Consider the following 21,356-nt stretch of genomic DNA (forward strand, 5'->3'; position numbering starts at 1 on the left):
CACTCAGCCCACGAAGGTGAGCGATCTCGGATCGTTTCTGACATGCTGGCTGCCTTTGGCTTCCACTCTGCAGGCTCTCACGGCCGCCCCGCCCTGTTATGCCAGATAGATAGGCACATACCTTATAGAGACCTCCAAGCCCAGGGCACCCTAGGCTGCTCACAACCTTCCAAGAGGGAGACACTAGGTTGTGTGCCAGAAGGAGATTGACCTTTGGCTGACCTCAGGCAGACTGGGTCCCAGGGAAAGCCTGGATGACTCTAACTTTCTTTTCCCTCCCCACCTGTATGTCGGCGCTGGCCCGGCTTTAAGCGGGCCTTCTCTGCTAAAGTTCCGTGCAGTGTGGGAGAAGGAAAGGGAGGAAGCCTCCCTGGGTCTTACAGGCTTCTGCTCCAGAAGCAGCTAGCATGGAACAGAAGAATCATCTTGCCCAGGCCTCCCAGGGGCTGCCGTTATAGCCGCGTGCTGCCACACCCGGCTGGAAGCCCCTTGTTGAGAAGGTAATTCTGAAACAGAAGTAAATCTCAGCCAGCCTGATGTTCCCCCGACTCCACCTGGCCCCTCACCACTTGTGGCCCAGGCACAGGGGTCCACAGGAAAGGGAGGACCCACTTTCTTTATTCCTTCCCCACCCCTTAGCCATGACCTAAGAGCTGTAAGATGACAGCTGTCTCCCTCTGTCCACAGACCTTCATCGTGCTGAACAAGGGAAAAACCATCTTCCGGTTCAGCGCCACCAAGGCCTTGTACATCCTCAGCCCCTTCCACCCCGTGCGCAGAGCGGCTGTGAAGATTCTAGTACATTCATATCCTTTGCTGGTAATCGTGTCGTCTGCATCTGTCCTGGGCTCATACACAGGTGCTGAGCTCAGGGGAGGGTGCTGAGCCCCCTCCCTGCCCCTGGGACAAGTGGCATGGTCACCGCCAGCAGCAGATTAGAAAAGTAGAAGCCCGACCTCCACCCGAGATGTGCTGAGTTAGTACCTGCTTTTTAACAAGATCCCTGGGGGGTTCTTGGGGTATAGGATGTTTGAGAAGCCCTTCCATCCCCTCTGCTTCTTCAAGAGGAAAGATAGTCTGTTGAGAAGAAATGATATCCTCACCTTCCCCTCTCTGATGGCTCCAAATGTCCCCACCCACCACAGCCCCTGCCCCCCCCACACACACCTCCTGCTGCCCCTTGCAGAGGTTCAACCAAGGAAAAGCCGTTCCTTGGTTAAAAGGCCTCTCGTTTTTTTTTTCTTTCTCACGTGGGCATCTTTCGAAGGAAGCAGCGCTCGCTTCTGAACTAGGTGTTGACAAAATGTTTGCAGTTTGAGAGCTTCTCAGAGAACTCTGGTTAGCGTCCAATTACATAAACCGCAGCCTAAAAATGCTTCCTGCCTGCTGACAGAGCTGTTGGAATGGAGCGGTGGGACCAAGAGCGCCAAACCAGCTTCGGGGTCCTAGTTCAGGCAGCGCCCGAATTGGGGGTGTCAGCCCGTCTCTGCATTTCATTCAGTGAGACATACTGTGTTTTTATGTGTGTAGGGAGTGTGGAGGTCAGAGGACAAACTGCAGACTGTCACCTGTCTCCTTTCCCTGTGTGCGCTCCAGGGATCAAACATGGTGGTCAGGATTGACAGCGAGTGCCTTTGCCACTGGGCCAGCTCACCGGCCCAGTCGTCTCTGGAGAAGGGACTTATGGAATCACAGAGAGGGATGGCACTGCCCACAAGCCAGAGGCATCCACATTTTACGACGAGGACCTGTGAAGCCCTATCTGTGGCCACTGGTGACCTGGATGAGGGCATGGCTGTAGGTGGTGCCATTGTTTGGTTGGTCAGTTTTAGCTTTCTGCAGTTGTCATTGTTAGATTATTATTATTATTATTACATTTATTTATTTACATGTGATGTTGGCGGAAGCATGTGTACTCCATGGTGTGTATGTGGAGGTCAGGGGGCAGAAGCCAGTCTTCTCACGAGGTGGATGCGGAGATCAAACTCAGGTGGTCAGACATGGCACCCTTGCCCACTGAGCCAACTCCAAGGCCCAGAGATTGTGAATCTCATTTACATTGCTGAGCTCCAGACGATGCTTGGGACCAGTTGTGGGTATATTGAACTAGCTGGGCAGAGCTCCCCCGAGCCCCCTCAGCCACCTCTCCCTCCACTCTGAATGGGCATACCTCCTTCAGAGAGCTCCCTAAGAATGGTAGAACAGCCAGCAAATTGCCGTTCCCTCCAGAGTATGGTCACAGCTTTGTAGGAAGAGCAGAGCTGAAGGAGGAGGGGAAAAAAACGGTTTCCTTAGTGCTCGGAGCTGGTCTCTAACCTGCCTTAGGGGTGTGGCCACCCGAAGCATCCTCCAGGCTCACTCGGGGCTGCTTCTCCAAGTAGTTTACCAACCCAACAGTGTTTGGCAGCCAAGAAAATCTCCCGGGATGCAGCCTGGGTCCCATGGCTCTCTCCAGGCGCTGGGCTGGGACTCACTAGGGCCGATGAGAGGCTAGATAGCAGGTGGATGAGGAAGACAGTAGGGACGCTGGGATCCTCAACCAGGGTCCTTTCCTAGAGGGTGCCTTGAGGGGTGTTTCTGCAGCTGTGAATTGTTAATCTGGCAAGACCAGCATTGAGAGCCATTGATGCCTGCCTGCCTGCTCCCCCCGTTACCCCCCCCACCCCCGCTGCCACCCCAGGGGAGCATCTGTGTGAGAGAGGCCCTACCCTAGGCCCTGGAGCTGTTGTAGTACTCCACCACCTGGAGTGGCCATGATAATCCCTGACAGCGCCACCTAGTGGAAGAAGGGGCTGAGATCTGTGGTAATTGGAAGCCCACCTCTCCCCCGCCCCCCAGGCCTCAGTCTCCTCAGAGTGATGTACCCACAGGCCTTCCAGCATCAGGAGTAGGATTTTGTAGAAACCGAAGAACCCCAGGACCCACCTCAGAACCTGCATTCCATTGTTCCACTCCGTGTCACCCAGGAAGTTTGTTTAGAAGGCAGATTCTTAGGCCTTTTTAGACCAGGGCCACCAGCTAGACACCCAGGAGTTCAAAAGCTCTCCCCTGACTCCTGAAAAGTTGAGATCTACTTCACATATCGTAAAACTTTTTAGATTTATTTTTAATTCTCTTTGCTGCCCCTCTCGTGTGTATGTGTGTGTGTTTATGGACATCAGATCCCCCAGGAACTGGAGTTACAGATGGTTGTGAGCTGCTTAGATCCCCCAGGAACTGGAGTTACAGGTGGTTGTGAGCTGCCCAGTGTAAGTGCTGAGAACTGAACTTGGGTCCTTTGCAAGAACCATGGCTCCAGCCCATAAAACGTGTTTTAAAGTGTGTGATTCAGTGATTGTTCTTAATGTATCTGTAAGGCTGCACAATCATCACCAATACCTACGTCAAGAAGATTCCATCAACCCCCCTCCCCAAAGGGGACCGAGCCTGTGTCCATTAGCAACCATAGTGCAGTTCTTTCTGAGACGGAGACTTACTGTGTAGATCAGACTGGCCTCGAACTCATAGAGATCCACTCGCCTCTGTCTCCCGAATGCTGGGATTAAAGATGTGATCCACCATTCCCTGAAACACAAAGCAGTTCTGTTAGGGTTTTAGCTTCTTGCAGAGAGTTTCACTATCTATCTCAGGTTGACCTAGAGCTCAGAGTTGACCTGACTTTCATATCTGGAGTGCCAGGAGGTCATGGGCCACTGTGCCTGGCTCGCGGTGAGCAGTCTTAGCTCACACTTTCAATGGGGAACGTGCACCATGCTCCAGTTTTCACATCGATTCGAATACCCACTCCGTCTGTGCTTGTACAGAACGGTCTGTGGACGGGCTGGGCACAGACGAACGAACATAGAGAGGCAAGAATGCAGCCTGGTCTCCTGTGACAGTTGAGGCTTGTGGTGTGACCGGCTGGTGCCATCGTTCTGTTTGGCTCTGGTCTTTGTTACGAGCTTGTGGTGTATCCCTGGCAAAAGGCTGGCAGAGTGAATATGGACATCTAGAATTGGTTTGTTCCTATGTGTTTTTGTTATAGCCCTGCAGAATGTGTCCCTGTCGTGATTAAATAAAAGAAACTAATGGGACTGTGGATTCCACCACAGCCCCATTCAGAGAGACCTCATGCCCATGCCAAGAAGCATTTTGTCTTCGCGGTGCCCAGGATCTGCTCTCAAAACCTCCCACGTTTCTCTACCAGATTCAAATGGGCAATCAAATTAGGAGTGAGTGAGTGTGAGCGTGTGTGTATGTGTGTGTGCGTGCGTACATGTGTGCGTGTTCAATGAATAGCACAAACCCAAGACAATATCAGCCCAGGGTTAATTCCCTCCTCTTTGGGAGGTTGGAGTCCTAGAGCTGGAGACTTAAGTGGCCCAAGTGTCAGGCATTCTCTGCTGGTAACAGGCAGCCTTTGCTGGCGTGTTAATTGTGAGGCTGGGAGTGGGTGTTTGGGATAATGACACAACAGGACTGAAGATGTTCCACGGTACACAGGCCTGTAGAGCTGGCCTTTGCTGCTGCCCACACAGAAGACCAGCTTGATACTGGCCTGAAACTAGCAAGTGGTATAAATGGGTGTGTCCTGTCCAGGGATTTGGTTAACTTATAAGTCTGGCATTGGCCATGCTGGGCTCCTTGGGGTCCTGGGTGCTTAGGGAGGAGGCCTGAAAACTAGGATCCTGGTCTAGTTAGGGAGCGATGGCTCTCGCTGCACACAGAGAGCTGACTCAGAGTAGCGTCAGAGCCATCTCCAAAGACAAGAAAGCCAGGTGACACTCTTCCTGTGTCGAAGGGAAGGGCAGGAGCCTGGTTCACCCCACCCCAGCTCATCACTGGATCTGGAAAACCTAGCAGTGTCCCCCAAGACAGTCCCCTAGTTCACATGCATCCTATGATCATTTGCACGTGCCCACGTATACCATCACACACATGTGCATGCCATACACAGACTGGCATCATTCCCCTGCCCCTCCCATGTGACACTCTCCCACCTGCCACCTGGTTTGATTGACAGCACCGTGGGTGGCAGGTCAGGACTAACATATTTGTCGTCCGGCGAGGGTCGAGGTGCCCAAACTGACGCGAAGGCCTCCATTCTAGAGGCAGAGAGCCGACCAGAGCTGAGTTCCTCCTGCAGAAAGTCTGTCAGGGGTGGCCCCTGAACACGGGATGCGGTGCAAACGGGGCCAACGCCATCCTCCCTCCGTGTCTCTGTGGTCGGTGGCTCCTGGTGCCGCTGAGATCCGTGGGCACAGACACGCTACCTTCGCACTGCATGCATCTATCATCTTACAGCTCTGGAGGCTCTCGCTGGGTGGAAATCAAGGATCAGCGGGGCTTTGTTCCTTTGTGGAGGCTCTCGGGGTAAGGTGGTTTGCGAGGTTTTTCTTCTTACAGAGCTGTTTCACATTCCTGAGCTCTTCTCTGTCTGTAAGCAAGCACTAGCCAGTCAGGGGCCTCAGATTCTTCTGCCCCTCTCTGCCATAAAGACCCTGTGATGACATTGAACCTAACTAGGTAATTCTGGAAAACTGTGCTTTCCACTTAACTGAATCACATCTGCAATGCCTTATCCCATGTAAATAAACAGAGGGACAGTGGCCAGAGATTCAGGCATCAGTTTTCTTATCTCTCCCGATAGAGGCAAAGGTCCCACCTCTTGGGGCTCTTAGGGGTCAGACTGGTTCATGGACAGAGCCCGGTCCCTAGGAGGGGCCCAATGGATATCTGCTCTGGGCACCATCCCGTGTGGACTTCAGAAACATTCTGTGATTTTCTGTGGTTCAGCAGTGACCCCTTGGAGATGGAGGAAGCTGGCTGAGGAGCTTGTAAATGGTTCTCCCAGTGAGCGAGTTTCCTCACAGAGCCTGACGTGGAGATGTGTCAGAGACAGGGATGGGACGTCGAGATGAGTGTCTGAAGGACAGGAAGATGGGCTTGGCTATGGCAACTGCTTTAGTTGATCGGTTGCTGTTATAAAACACTGACCTCCTCTAGGGGAGGACAGGTTCGTTTTAGTTTCTGCATTATGGTCCACGACTGAGGGAGGTCAGGGCCGGAAGTTAAAGGCAGAAACCACGGAGGAGGCTGCCTGCTGGCTTGCAGACAGATTTTGCTTAGCTAGCTTCCTTATATAACCCAAGACCTCCATCTACCCATGGGATGGTGTTGTCCACAGTGAATTGGGCCCTCCTACACCACGGGTCCATCAAGACAGCCCTCCACAGACATGCCCATAGGGCAGTCTGATCTTGGTTCCTCAGTTGAGGCTTTCCTCTCATGGCTTGGCTGTGTCAAGTTGGCAGTTAAAGCTGACCATCACGAAGGCCTTGCAGCAGCTGTATGTCACCCTGAGGTGGGAACCCCAGGCCTGGAGAGTTGCCCTCCCTGGATTGAGCACTCCTGAAGACAGCTCTGAGTTGATAAAGGGGCCCAATCACTTCTCATTTTTTTATGAGAGGCTAGAGAATTAATTATAGACAGGAGGCTGCTTTTCTAATTAACTGGGTTTTCCGGAAGCCTGGAGGCAGCAGGGGTGTCCACCTGGCTGGATCCCCATGCATATTCTCTGCAGTCGGAGCAGGCATCACTAAGCGCCAGCCTGCGGTCAGGCTGGGGCTGCTCTTGGGAATCTCTGTTTGGCAGCTGTGTGCTCAGGGCTGTGGCTGGGCCGTGGTGTCCCAAGCCTGGAGGCAGCCATAGGGAGTGGTCGGTGCAGCCAGGCCCCTGGGATACCCGCCCCTCCGAGGCCCAGGGTGTGATCCTTGCTCCTCCGTCTTGTAGAGGCAAGAGAAAGAATGGAGGAGATCAGACAGAGCTTTGTGCAGCCTGAAGCAGTAGCAAGGACACACAGCCAGAGTTGGGGCAGGGTAGATAACACGTAGGGTCCCACAAAGATAACCAGGTCTCAGTGCTAGTGTTTGCAGTGCCCCCTTGCTGGCAAAAGTCAGATGGTTGTCATTCAGTGAGGAGCCACAGGCTAAAAGGGGTATTGCCTGGCCGCTGGGGGTGAAAAGCAGCAACAGCCAAGAGGTGGGGTGGTCTGTGAGGGCTGGGAGCTCCTGCTGAGGGAACATTTGAAGAGCAAGAAGTTCAGGGCATAGAACCAGATTGAGATGCAGGTACAATGGCCAGAAGCACCCAGGAAATGCTCCCCCACAGACACCTAGCAGGTTACCTCCAGGTGTGTACTTTGAAGCTCAAGCCTGAGGAGAGAAAACTTGGGACCCTGCCTATCCTCCTGGCCTGCCCCAAACTGCAGAGCCATTGGTAAAATCTGTGTCCCTCCCGTATGACCTGGGGCTGGAGTCAACCCTAAGTCTAGAGTGTCTCCACTCCATCCTAGGTCTCACAGAGAGCCCTGTGGAAGACGTGGTCTCCAGCTTATCTGGTGCTTGCTAAGAGCTATGGAAAAGCGTGGGCTGTGCAAGAGCCTGGAGGGGACCCAAACGGCTCTGTACAGAGGGCAGAGCATAGAAGAGTCACAGAGCCTGCCTGGCAGTGACAACACCAGCCAGCCCATCAGTGGGTAGCCCCCCCCCCCCGCGCGCTCCTGTGGCGGCTTGGCTCCCTCGTGGCTTTCTGTGAGGCCCCTGCCGCAGCTTTCTTTGGGCCCCCTCTGTGGATTTTTGGATGGGACCGCTATGGCTTCCTGCAGCCCCTCCTATGACTTTCTGTGGGAGCCCCTTCTGTGGCTTTCTGGGTAGAGTTCTCCCATGGTTTCTTGTGTTCTTTTCCATGGTTGTGGGTGAAACCCTCCCACGGCTTTCTCTGTGGGTCCCCCGTGTGGATTTGTCAGTAGCCCTCCCGTGGCTTCCTTAACGCTGGTGCCACGCTCTTCAGCATGCTCATCATGTGTACCATCCTGACCAACTGTGTCTTCATGGCCCAGCACGACCCTCCACCTTGGACCAAATATGTCGAGTGAGTATCTTCGAGGGCCCTCCTTGTGTCCCACTCCTCCCTCTTCTGTCCTATGCCACGATCCTGGAGTTGTCTGAGACAGAGACTGTGCCATGCCTGTAGTCCCACCCTGTGGAGGGTGGCCTTTGCCTAGCCTCTGCCCTCTTGTGTTCTCATCCCCGCCACCTGCTTGTTCTCAGTTTGTAGCCTCAGAGGTGGAAACTGCAGATTGGCGATTTGGGAAATTTTTGTCACCCCCTCAAGAGCGATATGCCAGGCATTGACACGAGATCAGTAAGCAGCCTCTCCGTTAACCCCCCTGACGGGTCAGCACAGCTCCTGCCCCATCTGGAAGATGGACACACTGAGAATTGGAGTCTGGCTGACCTGACATGCAGTCCCTGCTATGCCATGGCGCCCACCTGAGTCCTGCCTCCCATAACCCTTTGCAGCTTTAGAAGACTCTTTAGGGTCTTCCCTTCCTGAAGAAGTGTCCGACTCCTTCAGGTCTCAACAGACTTGCACACCCGTACCACACTCAGCTCCTGGTTTACAGAACTAGAAGGTGCAACAGCCTCTCTTACAAGAGTGGCCTGCACAGAGGACCACTCAGGGCTGGTGTTGCCATGGCTATGTCTAGATGCTCTGAAGCCTAAGATACCACCCTCTCCCAGCCCATGGGCCAGCCCCAGCACACAGGCATTTTGGATGCCTCAGCCGGCCGAAGGCTGAAAGCACCCACCAGGACTATATACTAAAAGGTCTGAATTCCCTTCGGCTCAGGGTAGGCAGCTAGAACCCTGGCCCTGCAGGTACTTGAGGGTGTCACTGGTCCCCATGGAGAGCCCACAAACATGGGTAAGGGTCAGTGGCTCCCCCTATCCTTGATGTCCCATGATGCAGACCTGGTAGTCACCATATGCCTGTGAACACTCCACCCCAAGGTGGAGTGAGGAGTCTGTCAGGGTCTTCCAGCAAAGGGGAAAGGGAAGAGTTCCTTAGACACGTGATAGTCTCTTGTAAAGCAAATGGCCTGGTGGACTTGTTAGCTAGATGTTTGCCACAGACCTGCAGCCCTTCCTAAAGCTTAATCATGGGGTGCAGCCTATTGTGATGGCTGTGGTGTGAGGTCTCCCCAGGGCTTACAGCATGTGGTGTGGGGAGGCTTATGAACCCAGTCCGTGAGCTCCAGCCCCCTAAGAGCCCCCGCTGACCTCTCCTCCCCAGGTACACCTTTACTGCCATCTACACCTTTGAGTCTCTGGTGAAGATTCTAGCTCGGGGCTTCTGCCTGCACGCATTCACCTTCCTCCGGGACCCGTGGAACTGGCTAGACTTCAGCGTGATAGTCATGGCGTAAGTATCCAGCGTATCACACGGGGCGCCTCACACCAGCTGTGTGGGTGGGAGTAGGGTTTTGGTGCCCCATGTTCCAGTCTTTCTGGGCATCTCTGCTGTGGTCCATGTGAGCTACACGTGCCACAGAGGGGTCCCTGCCTTGCTCTATGGCAAGTTGAAGTCAGGATAGAAACTTACAGCTTGTTCTAGCAAGGGAGTGAAAGTGCTTGAGCACCCTGGCTCACATGGGGACCGTGACAGCCCCGCGTTAAAGGGACAACATTACTATTAATATTCTACATCTTGGTGTTTTGGCACGATCAAGTGAAGGATCTTCTCTGGGCATTGGGAAGGCTAAGGATGAAAGATTGTCATGAGTTTAAGATCAACATACGCTACATAGTGAATCTGAGGGGAGCCTGTCTTAACAAGATTGTACCTCAGAAGACGGGGCAGGGGGAGTGTTGATTCTGCTTCAACATCCTCTATGCTAGAACTTGTGCCAGGAGAACTCATGTTTGGCATTTCTTAAAGCCACTGACCCATCTCAGAGGCTCCCAGCAGCTAGGGATTACACTAGAGACAGCCAGCCGTGTGCAGTCTTTCGACTTTGCAAGATGACATAGTCATCTATAAAGCACATGCTCCAAACCATGCTGTCTTGATAGTTTAAGAAAGTCTACAGTTTTCTGTTGAGCCCCATTCATTATTATCCTGGGTCAGATGCAGCAGCATGCAGCCTCATGACCTGCAGGTTTAGATGTCTCTCTTAGTCCCATTTCACCAGCAAGAAGACTAGTGTCTGGAACAGGGCACACAGGGAGCCCACCACAGGTGGTCGTGTTCTCAGGCCTACTGTAGTCCACATACGGCCTCATTTCCTTTCCCAGGGGATACTTGCAGAGCTCTCAGAGTTGAGGCGCTCCCCACACAGGATGTCATAGACCAGGTGCCCGTCTCTAGTGGACAACTGATCAGGACAGGGCTGCTGTATGGAAGCCCTGGTCCGGAACTGAGCTGGCAGAACTTTATGTGAGCTACAGTCCTGGTGTGTGCTGAACTGGGCTCTGCCCTCAACAGAGAGCGTGCACTGGGAGTTGGTACTCCATGCCCTTGCACATCCTGGCTTCTGTGGTGCAGAAGAGCGTGGTGGGACCAGAGCTCCGTTCAGTTTTCGCTGTCTTGAATTCTTGAATGTGCCTGAGCTATGCTGTAGTGGAGAGAGAGCTGAAAGAGGAGCTGGGCTCTTAGGCTGCTCCGGGACACTTCCAGGCCAGATGGGGAGCTGGGTGGGTAGGAAATTTATCTGAGACTCTTTCTAGTTGTTTGTAAACTGACTGCAGGCCTCCCGCTTTATAGACAGGAAAACAGACCTGCCTGAAGTGTAGATTCACACCCAGGTGGAGCTGAATGAGCAAAGGATAGAATAGTGGATGAAGGTGATGAGTGGTGGCTTGGGACCTCAAAGGTCACGTGTGATCCGAGGAAGGTGAGACCCGCTAGGGGAAAAGAGCTGGCAGAGCTGAGATGATTGGTTCCTGCGTGGACCACAGACTGGAGATGGAATAGGCAGAGACAGACACTCTGCTTTCATAGAGAGGGGTGGCTAAGATGGTGTCTGAGCAGGGTAGAGGAGCCCTGGTTGGTGGTGGGTGTTTTGAAGGCATGACTGAGGGGTTTTGCTTCTAACATATGGGTGGAAATAGAGACTCAGAGGGAGGAGCCAGCTGAAGGAGGGAGGGCGTCAGACACACAGTTGGGGGTGTCCTAAGTGTGGAAGGGTGGCAGGATCTTCCAGTCTGGAGTTTGGGAAAGTAATCGAGGTGGAGGAATCGATTAGAAGCGGCTAGGGAGCTGAAGACATTGAAAGCCAGACAAGATAACCTAGGTCCGAACACGTCTGTAGATTGTTCTGTGGAACACGCCAGCATCTGGAAGTCAAGAAATGGGGATGGGGAGTGTTAGAAGATTTATGCTCTTCAGAAGGAGGGATGGGGTTCAGGTCACCCATTCTGAGTGGCTCACAACCACCAGTTCCAGGGGACCCGATGCCTTCTCCTGGTGTCCACAGACGCTGCACACACTTGGTGCACATTCGCATAGCCAGGCACACGCACGTACATAAAATAAGTAAATATTTTTTTAAAAAAGCAGGGGGGAACGGAGGAATTGGTGAGATGGCTTAGTGATTAAGAACACTGACTGTTCTTTCAGAAGACCTAAGTTCAATTTCTAGCACTCACAGAGACTCACAGTTGTCCGTAACTCCAGTTCCAGGGGATTTGATGTCCTTTTCTGGTCTGTGTGGACGCCTCAGACACACACATGGTACACAGACATACATATGAGCAAAACACACACATGCATGAAAGTAGGAATGTTGCACAAAAACTGGAGGGAACTGGCTAGCTGTAGGGAGGACACCTAGGCGAGTGGTACCCAAAGGCCAGCAAGGAAGAAAGTTCCACGTAGAACATACCAGGAGGAGGCTGGTGATGGTTACAACCGATGGCCAGACCGAACAGCAGATGGGCTGTTGGCTGTGAATGGCCATTGGTGCCCCTGACAAGGAGTGAGGTGGGAGGCTATGCATCTGGGGAGAGAGCGTCTGGGGTGGGTAAGGACGTGTGAAATCCAGGTGTCTAATTCATGGAGTGTTGGTGAAACAAGACAGAAAATGACATGGTGGCCACAGGGGCACGAGGGCCAAGGAAGGCCTTCCAAAGAAGAGAGACTAATGGAAATGATCCTAAAGAGAGGGGCCTCTGATGAAGGCGGGAGGGGTGGCTCTGAGGATCTCAGCTTCCTGAGCAAGCGGGAATCCAGGTGCTGAGGTGGAGCATTGACCTTCAGCTCAGGAAGGCAGAGCTCTGGCTGGAGGTAGATTGGTAGAGCTGATGAAGAGAGAGGAAAGAATTTCTCATCTGATTGCCTCTTCTCTGAAATAAGAAGCCGGATCATCAGTGAGAATGAGTGGGGAGGCTGGGGTTTGAGAGGGAGCACTTGTCAGACCAGAGGTTTCACTGTCCTGGTGTTCGGAGTGTGGTGGCAGGCTGGGCCTGGGGGTCTCTGTAGGATGTGGGGTGAGCAGCAATCTACAGGGCATAAAGAACGTCAGGCAGGGAAGTGGTCAGCGTTGGCCTGGGCCCCTCCTTCTTCCCCATCCTGGAGCCTGCAGAATCACCACCAAGATGCTGCGGTCAAGGGAAAGCCAGCACCCAGGACCAGCTTGCCCCAAGCTCAGCCTTGGTGTCTAGAGGATTCTCTGTGTGCTTTCCTGTCCCTGGCATGTTCTTGTCTCCCCCATGGATTCCATTGCCAAGCACTCCTTCTTCTCAGAGCCATGAAGAAAATATGCTGTGCGTCCCAATGAACCCAGCCACACCTGTGCCAAGAGCAGATGAGAGCCAAACCTTCACCACAGCCATCCTTTCTAGCAGCCACACCTGTGCCAAGAGCGGATGAGAGCCAAACCTTCACCACAGCCATCCTTTCTAGCAGGGGACCCTTGCCAGAGCAGCACCTGTGCCAAGAACAGTCATGACAGAGGAACCAGACTCGATTTTTGTATAGGCACATTCCTGAGCATCTTGAGAAATAGCCTATCCACTTCTGCCAGGACTGCACAGACTGCTGGAATGCCAGCTTCCTGTCACTAGCCAAACCTGCCTCACAGCTTCAATTGATGTCCACTCTGCCTCATGAAAACCAACGAGTTCCCACCTCCGAGATATATACCGCTGTTACAAAACGAGCCCTCGGGACCATCAAAGGAGTCCTAGGTGGTGCGGAAGTTGAATGACGTGAAACAAAATCCAAACTTCCCCTTTCCTTCAGGGAAACTGAGACTCAGAGAGAACCCACCTGCTCATAATGATACAGTCAACAGCTATTCTGGGACTGAAGGTTGGTGTCCCAGCTCCTTGCCAAGGATGGATGGGAGACCCCCTCCCCCACTAACTCTCCTTACCAGGTTTCCCTCTGACACCCCATCCAGTTTAGAAGCTGGTGCAGGGGGTGCTGGGAACCTTGCCAAACTCAGATCACAGCCCAACATCCAGAGATTTTTCTGCCCCCTCCCAAGCTGGGCATTACCTGCCAGTTAACAGCCTCCCACCTTCTGGGGTTGTTATGGAAACCAAACCTGGAGGGAAAGGAGGGAGGGCACAGAGGAGGGGGCCAGTCGCCACAGGAGCTCACAGCGTGGGCTCCACTGTCTCAGGATAAGGGTGGGGCAGGAGGAAGGCCAGCATGTGCCGTTCCTCGGAGGTTCTCGGCCCCCAGAAAGCCTCCTATGTGACAGTGCAGAATTCTCACCCGCCACCCTCTGCTCTTTCTGTGTCAGGCCCATCTCTTACCCAGCTGCCTGCCACTGGCCAGCCACTTAGCTAGCCAAGAGGTCGATTGGCTGGGGGAGAGTTCTGCCCACCCCTTACCCATTCTATCCACATCACTTATGAAGCCGGCTGTCTGCTATGAAAGGGTCTCCCTTGTTCTGCCACATTTGGGAGCTCCAGGAGAAGCCTTAGTGGAAAGCTGGTCTTTGGTGGGAGGTAGCCAAATTCTATGTAGGTAGAGTGAAATCAGCCAGTAGCCACCGTGAGCCACCGTTGTCCCAGACACACCTGCCCCTCACTCAGCTCTGTTTCCTCCTTCCAGACTTCCTCTGACCCCAGCACCAGCAGCTTCATTTCCAGCCATATTGTGGTGGCAAGCCTACCAGGGGCACAGCTGTGCGCCCCTATGCGGTCGCCAGCCTGTCTTTATCACACGGGGGTCCTGGCTCATTCGTACTCAACACTCACTGTCTTCTTGGATCCTTGAAGGCAGGGTAGGCAGGGCCTTCCTTGAGACATCGGCAGACAAACCAGGCCTTTTCAGAGGTAGGAGGATGAAAGCAAAGTGGTTGGCCCTCTCTGCCTCGTACTTGCTCTGCTTACTCCCTGTAACCAGGAGATATAGCCTCAAAGGCACCGAGGGGAGGGAGAGGAGCTGGCGTGACAGGACACCAGCGATGGGGACCGGTTTCTTGATCATCTGAGCCACATCTTCTATGGAAGGACGACGTCAGCAGCATTTCAGGCTCAATGTCAAAGCCCTGTGGCAAAATGGGGACAGAGGTCTGGGGAATCTGAACTATGCAGGAGAAGGGAGGAATTCTGAAGCTACAAGAGGAAGAGTCTGTATCAAATTAACCGCTGTGTATGTGGACCAGAACGAGGGAGGTGACCTCCGCTCCCCCGTGGATGATGGGATCGTTGGAATTTTGTAAACTGAAACCAGACTGGATAGTGGAATGGCAGCCATGCCCCAGGAAAGGAAGCAGGCACGTCCGCATGGTGGATCCCAAGAATGGACAGAGCTGGACCAAGCTGCAGTCTCTTCACAGCCTTACCTGTAGACACCAACAGCCCGGGAGGAGCTCAGAAGTGTGACTTCTGCAGGTCTGGACTGTTGGGTGGGGTGAATAGACTAGACACTCACCAAGGCCTGCAGGGATGGCGACCTGGCCCGACACCACCCAGACACCTGGGCTAGACATACTTGGTTAAACATCAGACACCCCGAGTTTGACATCCTTTGTTAAACACCAGACACCTTCAGTTAAATGTCAGATGCCCTGGATGCGAGGCCTCTGGTTAAATATCAAAGATCATTTGCCACCGTCCCTATGGCCTTGGTCACGTACCGTGCATTCACCTCTCCAATCTCTTTGTGGTCATGTGACCTGCCCAGTGCATGCATGGCCTCATGTCCTGCTTGGGCAGATCCCTGCCTTATGCAGACAGGTGCCTCCTATGCCTCTAGAGATCAGAGATGAACCACTGTCCGGGTTCAGGATGGGAGTCTCAGAGCCTCTCAGCTCTGCCATGCATCCTTCAGACCCATTCAGGTCAGAGCCTATGGAGACAGCCTCCCTTCCCTCTTCTAACAACTCCATCTCAGGAATGGTTTCCACAGTTTCTACTTATTCCCTACATAGAGAGGTCTGTGGTTAGGAAAAGGAACTAGCCTTACTGGGGGCGTCAGAGTCGGTTAAGCACAGGGCAGAGGTTGAAAGGCAGAGAAACACTGGTGACCCTAGCGAGCCCACGAACTTCCAGCATCGCCTCCTGGAGCGTTGCCCTGTGCACACCCGTGCATCCCCAGCCTCAGACCTGGCCATGGAATTTCATGTTCAGTCCCCAGAGTAGCTGCCTACTAGCACCATCATGGAGAAAGCCATCTGGGAGCTTGCTGTGAGCATCCTTCAGACGTCCGGGCTGAGATCACGTGACCAGAGGAAAAGCCAGGGGAGGACCCAAGCCTGCCACCTCACACCCCCCCACACAGTGGGACCAGAAGAGGGAGAGGGGTGGGCACACTGCAGGAGAAGGGGGAGGGGAGGGTGGGCACACTGCTCTCCGCTTTGTAACTTGCGATAACTGGTTTGGTCCCACAGGTATGTATCAGAAAATATAAAGCTAGGCAATTTGTCGGCTCTGCGAACTTTCAGAGTCCTGAGAGCTCTGAAAACTATTTCGGTCATTCCAGGTAAGAGCAGGGCTGCCTACCAACCTCAGCCACAAGTGACTCTCTCTTTGTTTCCCACCCCCTCCTCCTCTGACCTTGTCTCCTGTTGGTGTTGCTGTCACTGTGTCGTGTGTGAATCTCCCTTGTTACAGATACACAACTGAATTTGTGGACCTGGGCAATGTCTCTGCCTTACGCACCTTCCGAGTCCTCCGGGCCCTGAAAACTATATCAGTCATTTCAGGTGAAAACAACAGGTTAAACGCCAAGGCTGGAGGGACATGCCTGGGCCTTTCCAGGAACCTGGGAGCCATGGCTGCCCCCAGGAAGGCCCTTCAGATGTGCCTGTCACCAGAATACCTTTCCCAGAGGTCAGGGTGGTAGAAGAATTGCCCTGGAACCTCAGAATGGGCTCTGGGCTGTCCATCCCAGCTAAGCCCACTCTCAGACACCAGGAGCGCAGAACAACCTAGGACAAGATGGGACTGATCCCCTGTTCTTCTCAAAATATTCAATTGTTTCTCCAAACTGAGCCCAGCTGCTTTCCTCCTGGAAAGCTGGGATGTGCATTGTGGGAAGCTAAAAAGGATCGTTTTGGAGGGAACTCGGCAGACCCCTAGTGGTCTTTTGTGACTGAGTGCCAGATCCCAGCATCGTGTCCCCTGCGGTGACACATGGAAGCCTCGGCCCTTATCTTGACACCAAGTGTACTCTGTAGACAGGCATCATCGGGCCTTGGCGTCTACCAGCCCTCGCTGCATGGCGCAGTAGAGGTGTAGCGAACCGTGCATGGTAGCCTCGGCAAGAAATCCTCCTTGACAGATGTTGGCAACTCTCCCCAGGATATCTAAGCCCATTCCACTTACCTATGCAGGAAAGTACCCGGAAGCCCATTTGTGTGCAAGGCTGGTGCTAAAAAGGGGACACCCTGCACACCCTGACCCCTGGAGCCTCTTACCTCCTCCTTTTACTTCACTCTTCCCAGGTTAGCATGAGTTCAAGCAGCTTTTGGTTTTGTTGAGGTTTTTGGTTCTTTGATTGTTGGAGGGGGGGGGTTGTTTTGCTTTTTTTTTTTCTAGACAGAGTTTTTCTCTGTAGCTTTGGAGCCTGTTCTGAAACTCACTCTGTAGACCAGGCTGGCCTCGAACTCACAGAGATCCTCCTTTCTTTGCCCCCCAAGTGCTGGGATTAAAGGTGTGTGCCACCACTTCCCAGCAAGCTCAAGCAGTTTTTATGGGCTTGTTCTGGAGGAACAGTGACCAGAACCTCGGAACCCCTGTGAATACACTCACTGTCCTCAGGACTGGGCAAGGACTTTTTCAGAAGGTAGCTGTAGAGATGGTTCAGTGGGCAAAGTGCTTATTGCACAACCTTGAAGACCTGGTCATGATGGCATGTGCCTGCCATCTCAGTCTGGAGAGGCGAGGTGGCTGGATCTTGGGGAGTCACTAGTCAGCCAGTCTAACAGAAATGGCGAACTTCAGGTTCAGACCCTGAAAAAATAAGGTGTGGAGCAGTAGAGGAGGACGTCGGACTGCCTCTGCGTCCGTAGGTGTGCAGAGTTGAAGAACTCTCTGGACCAATGATTGTCTCTACTCCTAGAGAACAATGCTGGTGACTCCCAGGCCTGTTGCTACCCTCAAGGCCTCAGGAGCCCAGTTCTGAACTCAGAAAACCAGAGTCATGGGTTAGTAATCTTATAAGCATAGCTCCTGATCCTCTTGTGTTTAGACTAAGTCTTCGAATGTCTCTCCTGGCCTCTGAACCCACTTAGTGTGTGCAGAAGGAGAACCATACCTTCCCAGTGTCTGCACGAGTGTCCCAGATCCCTGTTGTGACTGGGAAGTCCCTCAGGAGCTCCCATGAAAGTAAGTGTCACCAGCTGGGTCGAGGTCTGCAGTTTCCGCCTCCTGGGAGACTGAGATGGAAGACAAGGCCTTCCTTAGCTACAGAATGAGGTCAAAGCCAGACCAGGACCTTGAATCAAATTTAAATTAGGTAAAAGAACTGGGGTACAGATATGTGCAGAAGGCTTGCTTAGCATATCAAAAGACCCCGGAGTTGATTCCCTAGTACTATAGAAAGGCACAAGGTGCAGAAATATATTAACAAGCCGTTTGAAGCTGCCAGTCCCTAGGCAAGGCTGAATAAAGCAGCCCCAAAGGGTCTCGGGAAAGTGGTGTCCGTTCATAGCCTGTTGGAATGCTGCCTACAGGAGTCCCGGGGGCTGCCTCCTAAGAATCTCGAGTTATCTGGGCCTCTGTCTCCTCTCATAACACAGGAGTGGAGTCAGAGTGGGCAGACCCCAAACTCCTGCAATGTGCTTGAATCCGTTCTTGACTTAAGTGAACTTTGTCTTTACTATGAGGGAAGGCTTTAAAGAGTGGGGGACCTTTGCTGCTGTCTCCGCAGACCAGAGCAGGATTGCTTTCCTGGCCTTGCATAGATTATTTTGGCCCCAAGATCCTTTAGCCTGACTGTTGAGGTACAGTCCAAGGTGGGCATCCAAGCTACAACCACCGTCCTTGGCATGTATCCCTGGAATGAAGCAGTCTCCAAGCTAGAGGACCAGACCCCCATGTGTCTCCCAGTAGGAGGACCCGTGACTCCTTCCCCCTCTCCCACCCACTGGGCAGTTGCCAACATGTGCCAGGATGATTTCCATAGAGTGCCAAGTGCCAGAGCCCTGGGCAGGCAGAAGTGATGGCGTTGTTGTGGGGAAGCCGCCCCCTTCCCTCTCTTGTCTGCCCATCGCTGCTTCTCCATCTCTGGGCCATGGACGCAGTAGTCACAGGTGCTCCTAACATTGTAACAGGCTGGACGATGGATGGATGGAGCTTAACCTGAGATCTGGCTGCTTTGGGGGGTGGGGATGAGGGCGGGGCCCTGCCGTTGGCAGGGGAGCCCCTTGCTCCTGACACTCTGCGCACTTGCCCTAGGACAGTAGCCGAGGGTCAGAGGGGTGTGTACACACTGCTTTTTTTATCACTCCACTGTATGGCACTGGCTTCTGCAGGGAGCTGGATCGTGCGACTAACAGATCACAATCACTCTGCTTTGGGGAAGTGGGAGTGATAGGGAGGACCCCAGGGGTCAGGGCAAATGAAGAAGAGGGGTATAGCTCAACCAAGCCCCTGCCTGCAACCTTCCCCAAAGACGGTTCCAAACCCACAGCATCACCCCACGACTCCACCCTGCCTTCCCCCAGAGCCCTGTATCCACCCGATCCACCAATCAGCCCCAGCCAAAGCCAGACCCTGGCTTCCCTAGTTTCCTTCGAATCATGGCAATTCCCTGTGTGAAATCCTCCAAGACAGCTGGCCCCAGCAGTAGAGCAGGAAGACCCCCTGCCAGGAGCAGCTGTGTCTACCATTTCCAAGTCAGACTGAGGCCCCTGCATACCCTCAAAATGGGTCTGGGCCTCGGCCTCCTTTTCTGTGGGCTATGTTAAAAGAGCCAGACCTGGTACACTTTGGGGCCAGCCATAGTGGGGTCCTTTGGGCACACCATTTCCTATACTGGTCTTGTAAAGAATAAAGAGTTTCAAGCCCCTCCAGAAATACAAAGCTGGGCTTTGCCTTGCCCTGGGCAGCCAGGAAGGGACTCAGCTGTAAAAGGTGATCACTGGTCTTCAAGGCCCAGAAAGCCACCTTCACTATGTCCCTGACTGTGGTCGCCCTCCCTGTCCCCAGCCCTGTTCAGTGCAGGACTCAGGAGTCTCAGTGCTCTTCTACGGGCCCAGCCTCTACCCAGGGGACCATAAAGCAGAGTGTCTGTGGGTGACCCTGCCTCACTTTCCCAGGCCTGAAGACAATCGTGGGAGCCCTGATCCAGTCTGTGAAGAAGCTGGCTGACGTGATGGTCCTCACTGTCTTCTGCCTCAGTGTCTTCGCCCTCATTGGCCTGCAGCTTTTCATGGGCAACCTGAGGCACAAGTGTGTGCGTAATTTCACTGAGCTCAATGGCACCAATGGCTCTGTGGTGTCCAATGACCAGGTCTGGGACTCTCTGGACCTCTACCTCAACGACCCAGGTATGGATTCGCTGTGCCTTCGGAGAGGGTGCTGGGAGGCCATCAAAACTGGGCATCTTCCCTCCAGGCTTCACCAGTGGGTAGGCTGGCCTCCAGGACCACCCGGCCACTGCTGGGGCTTGAGCCAGCTGGAGGTCAGAAGTAGGCCAGCGGTCTACCTTCCTAGGCTCTCAGGCCAGCTGGAGAGATGGCGTTAGGGGTAGGGAGATGGTTCGGTCAGCGAAGTGCTTGCCACAAGCACAAAGACCCAAGTTCGACTCCCACAACTGACTTTAAAAGCCACCTGTGATAACATGCACCTGTAATCCCAGCACTGGAGAGGTGGGGACAGGAGAGTCCCTGAGACTCGCTGGCCAGCCAGACTCTCCAAACCAGAGCTCCAGGTTCACGAAAAGGCTGTCTCAAAAAATTAGAAAAATGGAAAACAGTTAAGGAAGACACCTGACAGTCGAGAGCGTGCATGCATACACACACACACACACACACACACACACACACACACACACACACACAACATGGTTGAGCACAGGCTGAGTCCTGGTTTGGCAATGGTGAGGAGACCAGCTTCCCTGTGAGGCCTGAGTGGACCATGCTTGGTTAAGCTCTTTCGGCTCAGTGCCCTTGCCGAGTGCCCAGGCTGTTAACCCAGTGTGCACACACCCTGGGGTCCTTCGAGAAGGCTGTGAACTGACCTGTGTGGCTGTGTGCACCCTCCCTTTTAGCCTCTCCAGGCTCCTGGGTGCCACCTTCTTCCCTAAACCCCGTTCATCTAAATCAAAGGTAGATGCCGGGCCGCAGGATGCAGAGGGCTCTTGTAAAGTGAGGGCTCCTTACATACAAACACTAGCACCCCTAAAACGAGCACGCCAAAGGCTCAGTCACTGAAGTGGGTATGGCCCAGGTGTGGCCTCATAGAAATGAATGGTTCCAAACTTCAACCTATACCAGAGTCACCTGGAAGGCTCCAGAAAACAGACTACAGGCACTAGCCTGCTTCTGAGTCAAGTGTAGCTGGCTAAGGCCCAACCCATTCCTGGACTCTAATGTTACTGGTCAGGCCCACACTTAGATAAAGGCTTCCCAAGACAGAGGTGGTTCATGGTGACCGATGGGGAGATGACCAGGGCAGGTGTCCTATGTCTCACCTGCTCTGGACCCAGCCCCATCTGTTGCCATGGTGATCGGCAGACATCTCTTCCTCCAGTTTGTGGTGTGGCAGTGGGCCACACAGTGACACAGCAGCCAAGTTGGAGCTCTTCCCAGACCCTTGCCTCCTGGCTCAGGGCCTCTCTTGGCCCTGGCTACCCCCCTGAGTGCTGCCCTTCCAGCAGGGTGCGGAAACTGCCTATAGAAACAGCTGAGCTCTGCCCGGGGCTTCCTGTGCTTTCAGGGGTGTGTGAGACCCTGGCAGGGGAGTGGCAAAGAAAGAATATAGGATGAGTCCAGAGAAGCAGCCAGGGCCACTGAGTCCTGGCCAGGCACGGGGGTTAGGTCCGTGGCAAGAGAAGGAAGGAAAGTGACCGGCAACGATGACTTTCCCAAAACCCAGGGTAAGGCAGGCACCCGTAGGCGGGGTTACCTG

General features: G+C 53.6%; 1 protein-coding gene across 3 annotated transcripts in view; it reads left to right on the forward strand.

Moving 5' to 3' along the window:
* Scn5a (sodium voltage-gated channel alpha subunit 5) overlaps nucleotides 1-21,356 on the forward strand; it is a 96,714-nt gene that overhangs the window by 18,389 nt on the left and 56,969 nt on the right. For all 3 annotated transcript variants that reach the window (XM_075964168.1, XM_075964170.1, XM_075964169.1), the window contains exons 3-7: nucleotides 688-805; nucleotides 7,821-7,911; nucleotides 9,118-9,246; nucleotides 15,894-15,985; nucleotides 19,544-19,774. In XM_075964168.1, coding sequence (XP_075820283.1) covers nucleotides 688-805; nucleotides 7,821-7,911; nucleotides 9,118-9,246; nucleotides 15,894-15,985; nucleotides 19,544-19,774 — 661 coding nt within the window. The remainder of the gene's footprint in view (nucleotides 1-687; nucleotides 806-7,820; nucleotides 7,912-9,117; nucleotides 9,247-15,893; nucleotides 15,986-19,543; nucleotides 19,775-21,356) is intronic.

This window comes from Microtus pennsylvanicus, chromosome 3 (assembly GCF_037038515.1).
Source record: "Microtus pennsylvanicus isolate mMicPen1 chromosome 3, mMicPen1.hap1, whole genome shotgun sequence".
In the NCBI taxonomy this organism is placed as follows: Eukaryota; Metazoa; Chordata; class Mammalia; order Rodentia; family Cricetidae; genus Microtus; species Microtus pennsylvanicus.